Below are 15986 nucleotides of genomic sequence, written 5' to 3'. Positions count from 1 at the left end.
GAGTGGGTAGGGCACTCATTAGCTTTATCATCATGAGAAAGTTAAATACTTTCTCTAATTTAGATTGTCTAGTTTCCTGTACCTCTGGAGATAAGAAAGAGACTACCTTGGCCACCGTGTCCTCTAGTTAGGCATATGATGTTATACGTACATTCTCATGGGTAAGAGAGAAATAAATGGAAAGAGAGAAGTAAGTTGCTATAAACAGAAATTATATTGAGACCAAAATAGCATTCTTTATGTAGGCTAAAAATGAAGTCTGGCAAGATGGAAATTAGATGTTTTACAGCACATTATATGCTCAAAGACATTAACTTCTTACACAAATTAAATCAAGAAAGAGATTCCAGTTACAAGAGTACAAATACTGCCCAAAGGAAGATACATAACAGATAATACCACCATAAAAAAATCCATATCAATTTGTTCTCCACTCATAATTGAAAATTATCTACTTTCACAACCTCTGCTTTGTGATTTTCTTTTAAAAGAGTGATAGGATTCTTTAAATCAAATGCATAACAATATTTACCACACACTGAGATAATTACTTGCATATTTCAAATATCAGTACTTTAGATCAGGTTAATAGTCAGCTAGATTAACTTCAAATTTCTACCTCATAAAACAATCATATGTAGCCCCTTAATCTTCTATAGATTTCAGTTTAGTTATTTTCATAGATAGTGCTATAAAATGATGGGATATTCAGCTCCACAGCCAGTGCTGGGGGTTTGGAAGAAAGAGAATAATTGGCTATGTAACAGTCCAGAGAATCTACTCCATTTATCTAGGCTCATTTCATGGAAAATTTTATATTATGAGGGATATAGCTTTATTTGCAATTATATGTTCCTACCCAAGCTCAGATGAGCATTTTTATGTGCCTCTTTTATGGCTTTGATCTCTCAATTTAGACCTGGCTAAGCAAGGAGACAATGCAAATATTAGGTTGGCTTATGAAATAAGATGTCACTATTTCTGAAAACTCAGGTGTATCTCATTAACCTAACAGTAAAAAGTATCTTCACTGCAGTGAACTTTACTTCATATTGGGATATACTGGAATTGAGTTCATACTTTCACATGCACAATTAAGTATACAAAACTCCTGTAACTTAAAGTGCTGGAGGAAGGGCAGTGGTGAAGAGATGTCAAAGGACCCCCAGATTTATAGTTTGAGCAGCTGGGTATTTGGTGGTACCACTTATTAAAAAGGAAGAACAAATTTTGTACTTAAAAGTGATAAACTCAGTTTTAGGTGAAAAGTAGAAAATTTTTAGATGTGGGAAAGATATATATCTGAGCTGGAAATATAAATTTGCAAGTCACTGATGTATTAATAGTAAATGAAGCCATGAGAATAGAGGACCTTAACTAAAAAAAAGAACTCTTAGAATTCTGTAAAACGACAGCAGTTATTCGTTGATGAAAGAGAAAACATTAATAGACCTTTTTTTTTTTTTTACTAGAGATAAAATATGACAACCTGTTCCAGACTAAAGGAGAATTTTTATAGGGTTTCTTTGCAATTAAATGTAAAAAAAAGTGACTGGAAAAATATGAACAAAGAATGAGCCCATCTCATACTTCTAGAAAATTATGCAAGAAGGACAATTCCTTAGCCACAGAATTAATATTTAGCAACTGTTAAAATCTTCTGTGAGCAGAATGTTAAAACTCAGCCCCTCAATAAAGACTGAGTAATATAACACAAGTACAAACACAGACACTATGTTCCAGACTAACAAAGGGAAATATAACCATTGTTTTTTAAGTTTTAAATTTTAAAAGTTTTTTAAATTTTAGGTGAATTTGGATTATATACTAGCATTCTTGGGAATAACACTTGCTTCATATTAAAAGTCATCGCTAGATATGTAAACCTCCAATCAGCAAATATTAACCTACCAGGTTTTATGACTTTCCTATTTCTACACTGTTCTTCATATGAGATGGCCCCCAAAGGAAAGGGACTTTTGTTGACCCCAACCCAATTCCTGGAACATTAAAAGTGCTCAGAAGTTACGCCAGCTCCATTGTTCCTCCCAGGCCAGGCCCCACAGGTTTTACCTTAAAAACACAAACCTGCCTCATACCCATTCCCTACCTCGCAAATCTCTTAAAGCTCATGAAAAGCAATCTGTTCTGTGATATATCTTAGAGGTAAAAATGACCTAGAACAATCTCTCGCCCAGCTACCTGGTTGTACATAATGAAGTTATGATTTACTGCCTTTGTGAAGAGTAGTGTAGTTTTTAAAACTTCCAGTGTCTTATAATATATTGTAACCTTAACACCCCAAATTAAAATTCTAATTTACTCTTGATTGCTGGACATTTTCTTTGACTTCTACATCTCAGAATCTTTTATAAACTGAGCCTTTAAAGTCTGAACCTTATAGTGTGAAGGAAGGCCTGAAGTCTTTCAAGAAAAACTGGGAAGGAAAAAGAAAAAAACCAGGCCATTTGCAAACACTGAATAAAAAGGTAACCCATCTCCCATCTTAAGAGAACCAAGGAAATTCCATGTTTCGACTATATTTGTTTCCAATCTTCTATAAATAATCTAAGAACTTTATTTACTGTTGGAAATAACTCGCGAAGCAGTCTCAAAAAAAAAAGGTGAATATATGCACCTACCTTAGGAATAGGATTCAGCAGAACTACACCTGATTTCTTAGTGATGACCTGTTTTGTTGTATAGTGATGGTCTATAAGTTGAGGGATATTTGAAAACCCAGTGCCTTCAAAACGATACATGTTCTGGAGAAAGGATAATAAAGTAGAATAAATATGAAGACATTGCTTCAGCAACATTACATTCATCAATAAAGTTCCATTTAAGAAAAACTATTATTGCACAACAATGTGAAGATACTTAACACTACTGAACTATTATACACTTAAAAATGGTTACGATGGTAAAAATAAAAATAAATAAATAAAATTCCAACATGTTAAAACAATTTACCTTTGCATCAAGAAATTAATTTTCATGATGATAAAATATAATTCAGATTGTTAAAAAATAAAAAAGAAGAAAAGAAGAAAAAGAAAAACTTACAGACCTGGAATGCATTTTGCTAAAATAATAACCAAAGGAAATAAAGCACAGGATACATTTAAGTTAAGGAACAAGAAATATGTGTATATATGTTTGCTTATATGTTCCATTTGATAAAATTTTCAAGATCAAAAATAATGTCAAAAGGTTGAGGAAGTATATCCAATATAATAATAAGTATTTTAAGAATACCTCTGATGATCATTTATTTCCCTTTTATCAATACAGTATTGACTGCTTTTTCTACGCTGGGGTTATTCATGTATTTTTCTTTCACCAAAACCACAGAGTCATTCACATTCACTTACATTTGATAAAGAAATAAAATGCAGCAGACACAAAACTGCATATACCAGCATAGTCAAATCGTAGCACTTTTTGATTTCAAAACATCAAGTTAGTAACATTTTCCCAAACTGTCAAGACCCCTTTTCTCTGTCTTCATATTTCAAACAGGCATGTAGGTCAGTAATCATAGGGATGAATTGATGGCAATAAATTTAGCAAAGAAAAAATATCTTATTGGGCCTATTTTTCAATGCAAACAGCGTTACAATACAGTGTGATGTAATAAAGGTTTCCATTTGATTGTTCACAAAGAATTCACCTGTACATATACGGGTGATGTGTACAAATACAGATACAAACGTGCTCCATTTTAAGAAAACTCTATGCTAAGAAATAAGAAATTTCAAAACTTTCTAAATTTGGATACTATTTACATTACTGGAAGATTATTTTCCCAGTTAAAGGATAAAAAACGCAAAGTTCCTTTTCCATAATATAAAATTAGATTCAATTTACCAGAATCTAATTTATATACAACTTTTTAAATGAATATTTCCGTTTCGTCAAGTGAGGAACCAACATGCATTAGCTTCCTTTAACACTTAACTATATAGTTCAACTCAAGGCAGTTTGTGTTAGGGTCAATTCAAGGCAGTTGTTAATAAACTGACTAAAGAATTGTTGCGTACAACAGCCAGACCTGCTATGATATATTAGTAAAGATACTTAAGAATATTTCACACTAAGGACAGTAGTCTATTACTAGATGTGCAATGCACTGAGCAAGTTCTCTCAATGCCTCAGTTTATTTCAAAACAGAAATAATATTTGGACGTCCTCACAGAAAAAGTGTGAGGCCTGAACAAGTATTAACATGCAAACCACTGCTTAGAATAGAGTACATGGTACACACTCAATTATTAAGTCATCATACAAATAATAAACCTTGGATTACAAAAATAATTCCAAATCTGGATATATGATAAGAAACATTTTCAAAGCCCACTTAAAAGTGTAAATTACATGTTCTCAAGGAATAATGATTATCTGTAAATAACCAAATATCCTAGAAGGCATTCTTATATGAAAATAAGACATGAAGAAAGGTAAAATGTTATAGATGTGTAACATGTAATAATAACAGTAATATCTGAACCAAATATATGGTCTTGTATACTTGAAAGTTCCTGAGAGTAGATATTAAGCATTCCCACCAAAAAAAAAAAAAAAAAAAGAGTTAATTACGTGGGATGATGGATGTGTTAATTCCCTTGATCTTGGCAATCATTCTACAATGTGTACCAAGTCATCATGTTGTACACTTAAAATATATACAATTATATTTGCTTAGTATTTCTCAATGAAGTATGTGTGTGTGTGTATATATATATGCATATATATATATACACACATACACACACACACACTGTTTCTCCCTTTGTCTTTCTTCAGTCTCTTAATAAAGAGCCAGGAAATCCTGTTATAACAGACCATTCCATTATTTCGCACAAAATTTTTACCTCCCTCAGAATAAAAGCCTAAGTCTTTACCATGGTCTTTAGGGCCCTCTAATTTGTCCTCTATCATCTCTCTCACCTCAGCTCTTACCAAATCCCCCATCCCCCCTCACTCCCCTCCAGCCACACTCATTTCCTTCTTGTTTTATAAACACACTACACACATTCCCTCCTCAGGGAGTTTACACTTGCTGCTTGAAATAGTTCCTTGGATGGCCATTTGGGTAATGGCTCCCTTACTTCCTTCTAGTCTTTCATCAAATGTCACCTTTTCAGTGAGGTCTACTCAGGCCATCCAATATCCATATTCTCACCCCAACTAAATTTCTTACCTTCTTCTCCTTACTAAATTTTTCTCCTTAGAATTTATCACTATCTAACATCACATATATTTTACTTATGTATCTTGTTTATTGCTATCTCCTCCTCTAGAATATAAGCTCATGAGATGATAAATTTTTATCTTTGTTTTGTTCATCAGAGTATCCCTCTGGTCAAGAACAGTGCTTGGCATATATTGCCTGGATAAATAAACGTGTGTGAAATAAATGAAATGCAATGCATATAAAATGACTATAAAGTTAAAGTAAGACAACTTAACATAGAAATGAATACTGGAAATTTCACACACTCACACAAACTCAAGATGCCCCTGTAGAATGTTTAATAAAAAGAAAGTAATGAGATGAAGTTCACACAGAATGAAATTTTTAAATCAGCCACTAGTGTCATAAGGCCTTACATAAATTTCTAATATACCCCTTATAACTAGAGAAATAGAGAATAAAATAATAGGAATTTTCAGTTTCCCTTTCTTAAGAACATATCTAGTTTTTAATCTAAAGGTAGTTTTCTGCCATTGACGCAGTAATCATGATGAACTAATACAGTGAGTAATACAAGCAGCAGTACTTCCTTCAAGGGCTAAAATGAGAAACTGATTCCTAGCAAGTATTTGTTTAAAACAATTCCTCTGACATCAGTGAAGTTCTGAGTCCTAACACAGTGCAAAACCAATTAACTCACTTCCTTAAAGATGAAGATAATGTAATGAATCTAAAAATGATGCTATGGCTGTTTGCTTATAAAGTTCACCTAAGCAACTAAGGTCAAGAATTATACATTCATGGAACCCTCATGCACTGTTGGTGGGAATGTAAATTGGTGCAGCCACTATGGAAAAAAGTTTGGCGTTTCCTCAAAAAACTAAAAAGAGAACTATCATATGATCCAGCAATTCCACTTCTTGGTATTTTTCTGAAGAAAATAAAAACACTAATTAGAAAAGATACATGCACCCCTATGTTTACTACAGCATTATTTACAATAACCAAGATATGGAAGAGACCTAAGTGTCCATCAATAGATGAAAGGGTAAAGAAGAATGGATAAAAAACAAGATACACACACAATACAATATTACTCAGCCATAAAAAAGAATGAAACCTTGCCATTTGCGACAACATGGATGGACTTAGAGGGTATCATGCTAAGTGAAATAAGTCAGAGAAAGACAAATATTATATGTGGAATCTAAAAAACAAAACAAACAAACATAACAAAATAGAAACAGACTCATAGATACAGAGAAGAAATTGGTGGTTGCCAGAGGGGAAGAGGGTAGAGGGATGAAAGAAATAGGTAAGGGAGATTAAGAGGTACATATTTCTAGCTATACAACAAATAAGTCATGAGGATGTATTGTACAGGATAGGGAATATAGTCAATAATATTGTAATAACTTTGTATAGTGACAGATGGTAATGACTTATCATGGTGATCATTTTGTAGTGTACATAAGTATCAAATTACTATTATGTACACCTGGAACAAATGTAATATTAGAAGTCAACTGTACTACAATTAAAAAGAAAAGAATACATTCACCAAAAATGTTGAGGACTTGTTTCTTGATACATTCAAAATTCTGAATATTACATTTGACTTTGTACAAATTTGTATAAATTTCTTATAGCTCAGATGACCTGAGGTTGGGTTCACATATAGAGAATTCTTTTTAAAGTTTTTCTACATGGCTTTACTAATAATGTGACAGAGAGAATCCATATTAACTTTCAAATAAGAGATTTCTCTTTGGAGCTACTAACGATCTCTTCTGTGAATTCCAAAAGAAGCAATAAAAAATAGTAGTAAAAAATAAATTTCTACAAATTCCTACAAAGATCATTTTGTTGATAGTCATTTGTATTACATTTTTAAAAACCAGGTAATATATCATTAAAAAATAAGAAGTATAAATAAAAAATATGCTACGAATCAATCTTTGTAAAATAAGAATTACATAGTTGCACATAATTAAAATATATTTTTAAGATCTCAAAGAATATACAGTGAGCCCGTAAGGGGGTATTAACTGTGAAGCACATGTTCCATGATACATATTTCTGAATTTTTACTAAGAGTATGCATTATTTTTGTTTTTAAAACATTCACTATATCTAGAATTCATTCCTGATTTATCACTGTGCTACTTAAGAATCAATCATGCATATAGATGAAAAACAATAAAAAGTAGAATCAGATTTTGATGCTACACATATTGCCAGAGGACTATTATTATGCAAGGAAGTCAGACAGAACAGAATAAGCACACAAAAATGAGAAGGGGATTCAATGAATGTGTAATTTGAAATATTATGCCTGAGTAGATCTCCTGAAAAACCATCAAGGATAAGCACGCATAAGAAAAAAACAAAAAGGAAAGAGGGAAAATCATTTCTGAAAGAGGCCAAGATGAATAAGCTGAATAAAAACAAAAGGCTAGAACACTCCTTTTTTGGGTAGTACCCAACAATAAAAATGTAAAACATAAATTTTAGCTTTCTCAAATAAAAAAAGCACATTGACTAGTTATATTACTAGTTAAACCAGTAAACAGGAAGGATTGTTCGGGAATCTGAGGAATAAAATTAATAAGATTTTGGTAAGGCTTCTCCTAGTTAACTTTTATTCATTCTTCAGATGGTTGTCTCAAACGTAACTTCCTTAAGTTTTCCAGTTAAAAGTGTTCATAGCACTATGTATCTTTACAGCACTTAATAGAGTTTATAACTACATATATTGTGTGTGATTTACGAATGACTGTGAGCCTCCCCACTAGACTGTATAAGCTCCACCATTATATCTCTGGGTCTTAAAAGTACTCACTCAATTAGTATTTCCTGGAAACTAATTAATAAGGTTTTGGAATGGCTTTGCTTTATTGTTAAGAACGAAGTCTCCTAAGTCCCTAATTGTGTGTCTGGGGCACAGAAAATGATATCTTATGCTGATTCATTTTAACTTCAAGGAACGTATTGCCTTCTCTTGAATCTTTGAATGGTTGGAGTAAAACAGTTAAAATAATCTGAAGTGTACAAGGATAAGAACACAAGCTTGGAATTGTCATACAAACAAGTTTTGGGTCTGTATACACTTTCACTTAGTCTTTCTTAAGATCCACAGTATGAATTTAAAAGGTAGTTCAAAGAGCCTAGAGACTGTGGCAAAAAACACAAAGTAAACCTGTCTGGTACATTCAGAGACTACATCCATCACTTTAAAGTGAAACTCAGCACATGATAGACATCCAATAGATATCTGTTGAATGAACCGATGATACAATACACTGAGCTACCCAATTTCACATAGTAACTACTCACAGCCTCCACTTCTGTGCTATTTTTGTTTTATTGGCCCGTATCCCTGGACTCTATAGAATACTTGCTCAATTAGTATTTTTTGATTGAAATGAATGAAGAAATAAAAAAGGATGATATGCCATTACGTAGAGGACGTTCCCCCAGGTTTTATTTTAAAATATTTACTATGTTGTGATTTTTCAATTCATCACCAGATGTTAATTCAAATGTTTGGCTCAATTATCCTTAAATCTGCATCTTTAATGTTTCTCTGTTCATGAATTCTACTAATGTCTCACCTACCAGGTCTTAAGCTCACCGAGCAGTAGGCCATACATTTTCAGTTTCACCTCCCTACACTGCATAACATGATACTCTGCCAAAATGTGTTTTTAGCAAATATGTGTCAGATAAATAAAATTAGAGAAATATGAATTGGTATTTTCCTATTAATAATAGCACAAAAAGTTTTTTTCTGAAGTACTTTGTTTCATCACTTCTTTTTGTTTATCTTATACAAAAGCAAGGATTTGATTATATACTAACTTATCAAATGAAACAATGCTATTTGAATCTCTATGAAAATCTGTCAATATTTATGACAAAAGATAAACAGTTTTAGGTACAAACTCTAACTGTGGCTTTACATCAAGCACCATAAACAGGTTAGTAACTATGGAATAAGTCAGTAAATAACACTAGAATTACACTGAGATTCAGATACTTAGCTATGCTTAATATATCTGGCTTTATGAAATTAATGTAATTAGTGTCCAAAAAAAAGTACAGTTTTCCTTGCTTGAACTAGCTAAAACAACAGATATTCTCTGCTGGAGTAGTAAAAAATGTAAAAATCTAAAGTATCTGCATCCATCTTGATCAGTCATAATGTTCACAGCATGCAGAGTTTCACACCATGTTAAAAAAATAACTGTGATATGCATACAAAAATAAAGCTTCAAAATAACTGCCAAACTAGACTCTAGTTGACAGAGATAATGTTGCTAAAAATAACGTTATTTGTGATCAATGAATACCTCAAACTTAAATTCTAAAACAATACTTTCATTACTATTTAAATTTCACAAATAAATCTCAATAGGAACCAAAAAGAAAATTTTTAACTTTTCCAATTACACTTATATTTCGTACAAAGTACATTTGTATGTTTTTCTAAATAAAGTGTTCAAACAATGGTAAAAATGCCTAATGATCTGCATAGCACTTCACACATTACAAAGAATATATTCACTGTTTGACTCTCACAATCAGTATATCAGCTATTACCCCCAATTACTTCCCAAACCAAAGCTTGTAAAGTACAGATCTGGGCCTGAAACTCAAGTTTTCATTGATTACTATTTGACTTTTTTTCCACAGAATCCTATATTTCTTTATGTCTTCCTCACTTAGGACACCTGGCCCCACATTTATGTACAGCTTTTATAATCTACTAATGGATTATAAATTCATTGATTGGAATATAATAGGCAATCATTAAATATCTGGTAATGACTTCCCCCATTTATAAACCCCTTCCAGACAACAGGTGTATGAGGAAGGAAATGGGATAATTTTAGATCAAGCAAGATTCACCTGCACAAGAAGAAAAAGAATTAAAATTTCCCCAAACAGTCGATTTCACCTTAAAACTCTTATTTTTTAACTGATTGAAGAACTCAACATTATAAAATGAGGGCAAATTAAATAAAATTAGGCAGTGGAAAACCTGAGGCATTTACAGAAATACAAGTACTCTCTTCTTTAAGAGAGATCTTCGCAAAATTTCAATGACAGAGGAAGCCGAATAAAATCTTTAAATGTGAACTTGTAACAATATCTTATTTTTAGAATATATTATGCTGTTCACTTTATTTACTTAAAACAAAATGGCAATATTAAAGACAAGTGATAATTTGCAAGTGGACCCTTTCCATTTTGTTTCTAAAAATACTAAGTTAAATTCCTACAGTTACATTTTAAACTACAAGAGGTAATAAGGGAAATATTTCAGTCTTATTTAATGTATGACATATTTCAAAGAGTAACTTTTAGAGCTTAGAAAATAGAAGGAAACATTCATATAAGTTGTTGTTTATAGTTTATCTACCATCTTTCCTTCTACAATTCTCATACAATTTTATAAATATTGCCAACATGGTCACTGGGTGTAATAAGGAAGGTTATCTACATCCATAATTTAAAGGCACATACAAATTTAAAGAAAGTAAGGGATGACATATTATTAGAAACAGTAGGTTGGATGTATAAGAGTAGGCAAATATAATTATCAAGTTGAGGTCTGAATACTATGCAAAATTAACAAGTAGTATGAAAATTATAATATATACTTTAATATACTTATTTTAACCCATCTGAACAGCATCTATTTTCATTTAAATATAATCCCTAGATGTGATTATACTAAATGCAACTTTTAAATGGTTACTTTTATGGTATGTGAATTTCACCTCAGAATTATATCTATATAGTATATAGATAATATAATATGCAATATATATTATCACTAGATGAACTTATATATATGTGAACTATATATGAACTTGAACATATATGTTCCTAAAACCCTCTGAAGCTCATCTAATGATAATGGTCCAATCTTCTTGTACGGTACTTAGCATCACTCTAGTGCCTGGACATAAACTGAAATCCTACAGACAGCCAGCTTGAAAATGCATGCCATTTGATATGATGGGGTAAAAAATGACAAATACAGGCATCAATTCCTTCCTATGCCAAAAATATTAAAAATTTCTCAGTGGGTAAAGTTAAACAAAATTTTGAGATCACTCTTCATCTGTTGAGTGCTTAATAAAGAATGTAACAAATAAGTTTACAATACTTAAACTTCAATAAATAAATCAGTATTAGAACAAGCAATATGCCCAGATCATTTTAAAAATTTTTCTTCGATTTCTATTTATTGTTCATTAATGCCAACAAATAATAGCTTATACATAAGTGGAAAAAAACCCTTAATCCTCAAAGAATCATAAAAACAATTCAACTATCACTGTCCCATTCATTAAGGTATTTCATTATTACTATTTAATAAAATATTTCTTAAAAATCTCTCATGGTGGGGGCTTCCCTGGTGGCGCAGTGGTTGAGAGTCTGCCTGCCAATGCAGGGGACACGGGTTCGGGCCCTGGTCCGGGAGGATCCCACATGCCGCGGAGCAACTGAGCCCGTGAGCCACAACTACTGAGCCTGCGCATCTGGAGCCTGTGCTCCGCAACAAGAGAGGCCGCGATAGTGAGAGGCCCGCGCACCGCGATGAAGAGTGGCCCCCGCTCACCGCAACTCGAGAAAGCCCTCGCACAGAAACGAAGACCCAACACAGCCAAATAAATAAATAAATAAATAAATAAATAAATAAATAAAAAGGGACAGCCATAATTAAAAAAAAAAAAAAAATCTCTCATGGTAACATTTTTGAGCAATTTCAAGGGCTGGTTTCAAGAGCATAAAATTCATAATTAAGTTTCTCTAAAAAAAATTATGATAATCACATTATTTCTTTTTATTTTTAATACAAAGGATCTTTAATGTTCAAAGTTAACTTAAAACATTAAATATTTATGCATTTAAATTTAATGTAAATTGTAACAACTATTCTTAACTTTATATTTTAAAATATGTATTTCCTTAAAAAGGTTAACATTTTAGTGAATTTTAGAGCACTCTACTTACGGAATTCAGAAAAAAGAAAAATTAAGTGCTAAAGTTAGTGTTACAGGCATTTATCACAAATTATTCATCATTTATTACAATTATACCTCAATTAACTATATCAAAATATACATATAAACTAAATTGGAAACGTACATCAACAAATTGTATGATAAAGTGTCTCCTTTGTCCATCAGAAAATACAGAAAGGACATATTCACCAGGTTTCCCATGACTCTCTCGCACCAAGAAGTCTCCTTGTTGTTTTAACAGATCTTGCGCTTCTATTCTGGGAATTGCACCATGGTACCAATCCTGTTCTGCCAGAGGCTTCTCAATTATGGGGATCGTATCACAGAACTTGAGCAAATATTGAAAAAAAACTAAATTAGAGAAAATAGCAATTTTTTCCTGGTAAAGCTAACAGCAATTATAAATACTTCTTACCTATGTTCTTCCTTTTAATTAACCAATTAAAAGTTATATGATGAATCTGAAATTTTCATAATTTTTAAAGAAAATACGTCCTAGAGCACTGGTGCTGAAGGTTAGTACAAATACATATCCTTAAATACTTGAAGGTTATTTGTTTTTTCTATCTATCATACATAGGTACACAAAACATCAACATTTAGAGTTGGCACTTACAGTCTTATTCACCATGTCATAAAATAAATCCATATATTTAAAATTTTTCAATCAGAGAATTATGATGAAAAGAGAGTATGATCAGAGAAATTTATCATAAAATAACTTCATTTTAAAAGTTGAGTTATATCTTTTTATGGAATTAACTCTTAATCACATGGGCTGTGGACTGTCCCCGTCATGGGTCCCAGGAGCGCTAAGTCGTCATTTGATGGTGCTCTGTTGCTGTGCCTTCTCATTCTTATCCTTATTCCCCTGACTTCCTTAACCATTACCTCTGCCACATGGCTGGTCCTGATCCTGTACAGCAATGGCAGACAAAGCCTTAGGTGAAATAGCTCCATTGAAACCACCAATGTTCAATTACAAACATATGGCAAAAACAAGGGAGGAATATAAGTCATGAGCACAGCAGGAAAGCAAATTATCTGTTATTTTAGGAGGCCAAGTGCTAACAACAAATAGAGATAACTAAGAGCTAGTTATGTTTCGTTGAAATGTTTCAAATTAATAATAGATGAAATCACACATTTTCTGGTTGCAAGTAAAAAGTTTTTTGTTTGCTTATATTTATTACCCACAGAAACTAAATTGCCCCAGGCGATAAGAGTACTTTATGGGTAAGGTATAATCATATGCACTAACCCTTAAGGTTCTCAAAATATAATATGCACAATGCCTCACGAGAAAGTAATTCATAAATCGGAAAAATCAGAATTAACAATAAATGAAAGACAAATATTCACACGTCAATCAGGTTTTTCAGGTTGATATTATGAACTCTACATAGGGATAAAATACAGTACCTTTCTGGTAAATGAGAACTAGTTTTGAAGAGAGCCTGCATTGTTTTGTACCACATGAAGAGGCTTAAAACTTACTGGTCAAAGTTCCATTTTATATTATCCAAAACCCATCCGACTGATTTAAAAAAAGAACCTTGAGAAGTCCCAATCAGACTTTTTCAAAGAGTCCACAGTCTGATTTCTACTTCTACCACTATGATATTCTTTAATTCTTTAATTGCATACATGATGTGACTATACATGGAAATCGTTTATAAGCTAAATAAGCCTTTTTCTTTTAGTACTAATTATGATAAATACTATATTTCAAAGAAATTTTAAATTGTGTTCCCAAAAATGGGTTTAAAAAGTAAATTATATAAAGAACTAGCCACAACTATGAGATTAAAAAAGTATTATTTTTAAAAACAAATGCATAATCCACACAAAATTAACTTTTTGTGTATACTGATACTAATAGTTTATAATTCTTAAAGTAGGTGGTCAAAATGATTAAATATTTCTTCTCCAAAATTTTGTTACAGTGCATTTCAATACAGAAAATACTAAAATTTTTACTGTTATACAAATATTTCCAAGTCTCACCAATGGCAAAGTGTTTTATTGCTTTTTTCCAGAGGGAAAAAAAATCAATAAAATAAGAAATTCAATGTCACCTCTTGGCAAAAAACTTTTTTATTATTATCTCTCAAAAAAGGTCTACATAATAGAAAAGCATCACAAACAAGGATATCATATGCTTGATTTCTTGTCCTATTCAACCTATCCTCCCAAATTTTGATTTATTTAGAATTGTGAGAATGAAGAGCCTGGAGAATTCATTAAGTCAGAAGGGCATTTGAAATACAAAAGGTGAGCTAACACTGAGAAATTCATTTAAGGATTTGAAGGTGAGGAATACATTTGGGGGAAAAAAAACCATCTATGTTTGTTTCTTTGTTTAAAAAAGAGAAGTAAATAGGAAGGAACTTATATTGCTATTTCATAGGGATTACACGTCAGTCCTCTGGGTTTATTAGTTTCTTTTGGGTAGGAAGGGAAACTTATAGAGATCTTCTGCTTCCGGCTCCTAGACAATACTGTTACGAAATGTAGGCTGAACTCACTATGAGTGTGTGTGTGTGTGTACATGTGTGACAGGCATACACAGGGAAAGGTTGTACTTATCCCCTGCCTGGTTCTACCAGGCCTTTCAGGGACTTCCCTGGAAACATTGGAAGGAACGTTTTAATTAATATGATTTCAATTAAATTCCAATACAATTTTGCAAACTTGACAGTGATAGAATGCAGGATGTACCAGCAACAAAATCCCAGCATCCCAAAAGCCTTCATAATTACATCAAAAATGAAATGAAACTTTTTACTTCAAATATCACAGCTTTCTAAGCCTAAGTGGGGAAAGATTTTTCCTTGTCATTAAGTTATCTAAAATTTTTGCCAAAGATATGGGGAAGGGGAAGTCTCCTTTTTAAAATGTATAGTAATCCAATACAGTTAACAAGTTATACTTAATAAGACAAGCTTTTCTGATTGACTAGGCTAGCTGTTTAGTTATTTTCCCTGGGCCTTATTCTTAAAGAATATTCCAGCAAAAACATACTGAGCTTAGTGAAATAAAAAGATTGGTTTAAATGAAGATGCAGTGAGGAGTCGGCACAAGAAAATGAAAATATTTTTTTCTTGACTTAAGAATAAGAGGCTATTTTTTTTTCTTAGCCTAGTTCAGGCTAATTCCCAAGAATTCAATGAAGATTTGTATGCTTTTATCTCAAACATTTGAGCACAAGATGAGATCCTTTTTGAGAGGCAGAGACAAAAGTGTTTAAAAACAAAAATCAAAGTCTGAATCTTGCTCAAATTAAGCACCCAAATAAGAAACCATTAAAAAAAAAAAACTAAAATATAACAGCATGGAAAATATACAAGTAAACCTCTCAATGAGCTTCAACAAGCTAAATAAAACTTCAACACTAACATAAAAGTTTTTATGAATTTTTAATAACCATAAAAGTGAATTTAATTCTTTAATATTCTTATATAAATTTAGTTATTAATTTAATAATCTAAGTAATGAATTATTTCAGATCTAGTATAATAATATACTATGGTGACTACAAGTAACTCACAGGATTTTAAACATTTCTCAAAAATTCCATAATGACCCCTTTAATTTTAAAGCTATATATCACTGGGAAATTTTACGGGGAGATTAAGAATCAAATGTCATATAAGTAGAAGTAAGAGAAGCACCAAACACTTGCAAAGAGTGGGAAATATTGGCCTGTTGAAAAGGAATCTGCCTGATGGTACTAAAAGCTACTTTCA

General features: G+C 32.0%; 1 protein-coding gene across 7 annotated transcripts in view; it reads right to left on the bottom strand.

Moving 5' to 3' along the window:
* The window catches only part of FER (FER tyrosine kinase), a 434937-nt gene that overhangs the window by 207558 nt on the left and 211393 nt on the right, over positions 1-15986 (bottom strand). For 6 of the 7 annotated variants that reach the window (XM_061189501.1, XM_061189497.1, XM_061189498.1 and 3 more), the window contains 2 exons: positions 12362-12565; positions 2643-2765 (listed from right to left, as the gene is read on the bottom strand). In XM_061189501.1, the coding sequence (XP_061045484.1) occupies positions 2643-2765; positions 12362-12565 (327 nt within the window). The remainder of the gene's footprint in view (positions 1-2642; positions 2766-12361; positions 12566-15986) is intronic. The other variant, XM_061189502.1, reaches the window with a different exon arrangement.

Source organism: Eubalaena glacialis, chromosome 4 (genome assembly GCF_028564815.1).
Source record: "Eubalaena glacialis isolate mEubGla1 chromosome 4, mEubGla1.1.hap2.+ XY, whole genome shotgun sequence".
Classification (NCBI taxonomy): Eukaryota; Metazoa; Chordata; class Mammalia; order Artiodactyla; family Balaenidae; genus Eubalaena; species Eubalaena glacialis.
Note: the sequence above shows the minus strand (reverse complement) of the source record. Positions and strands in the feature narration are given on the sequence as shown.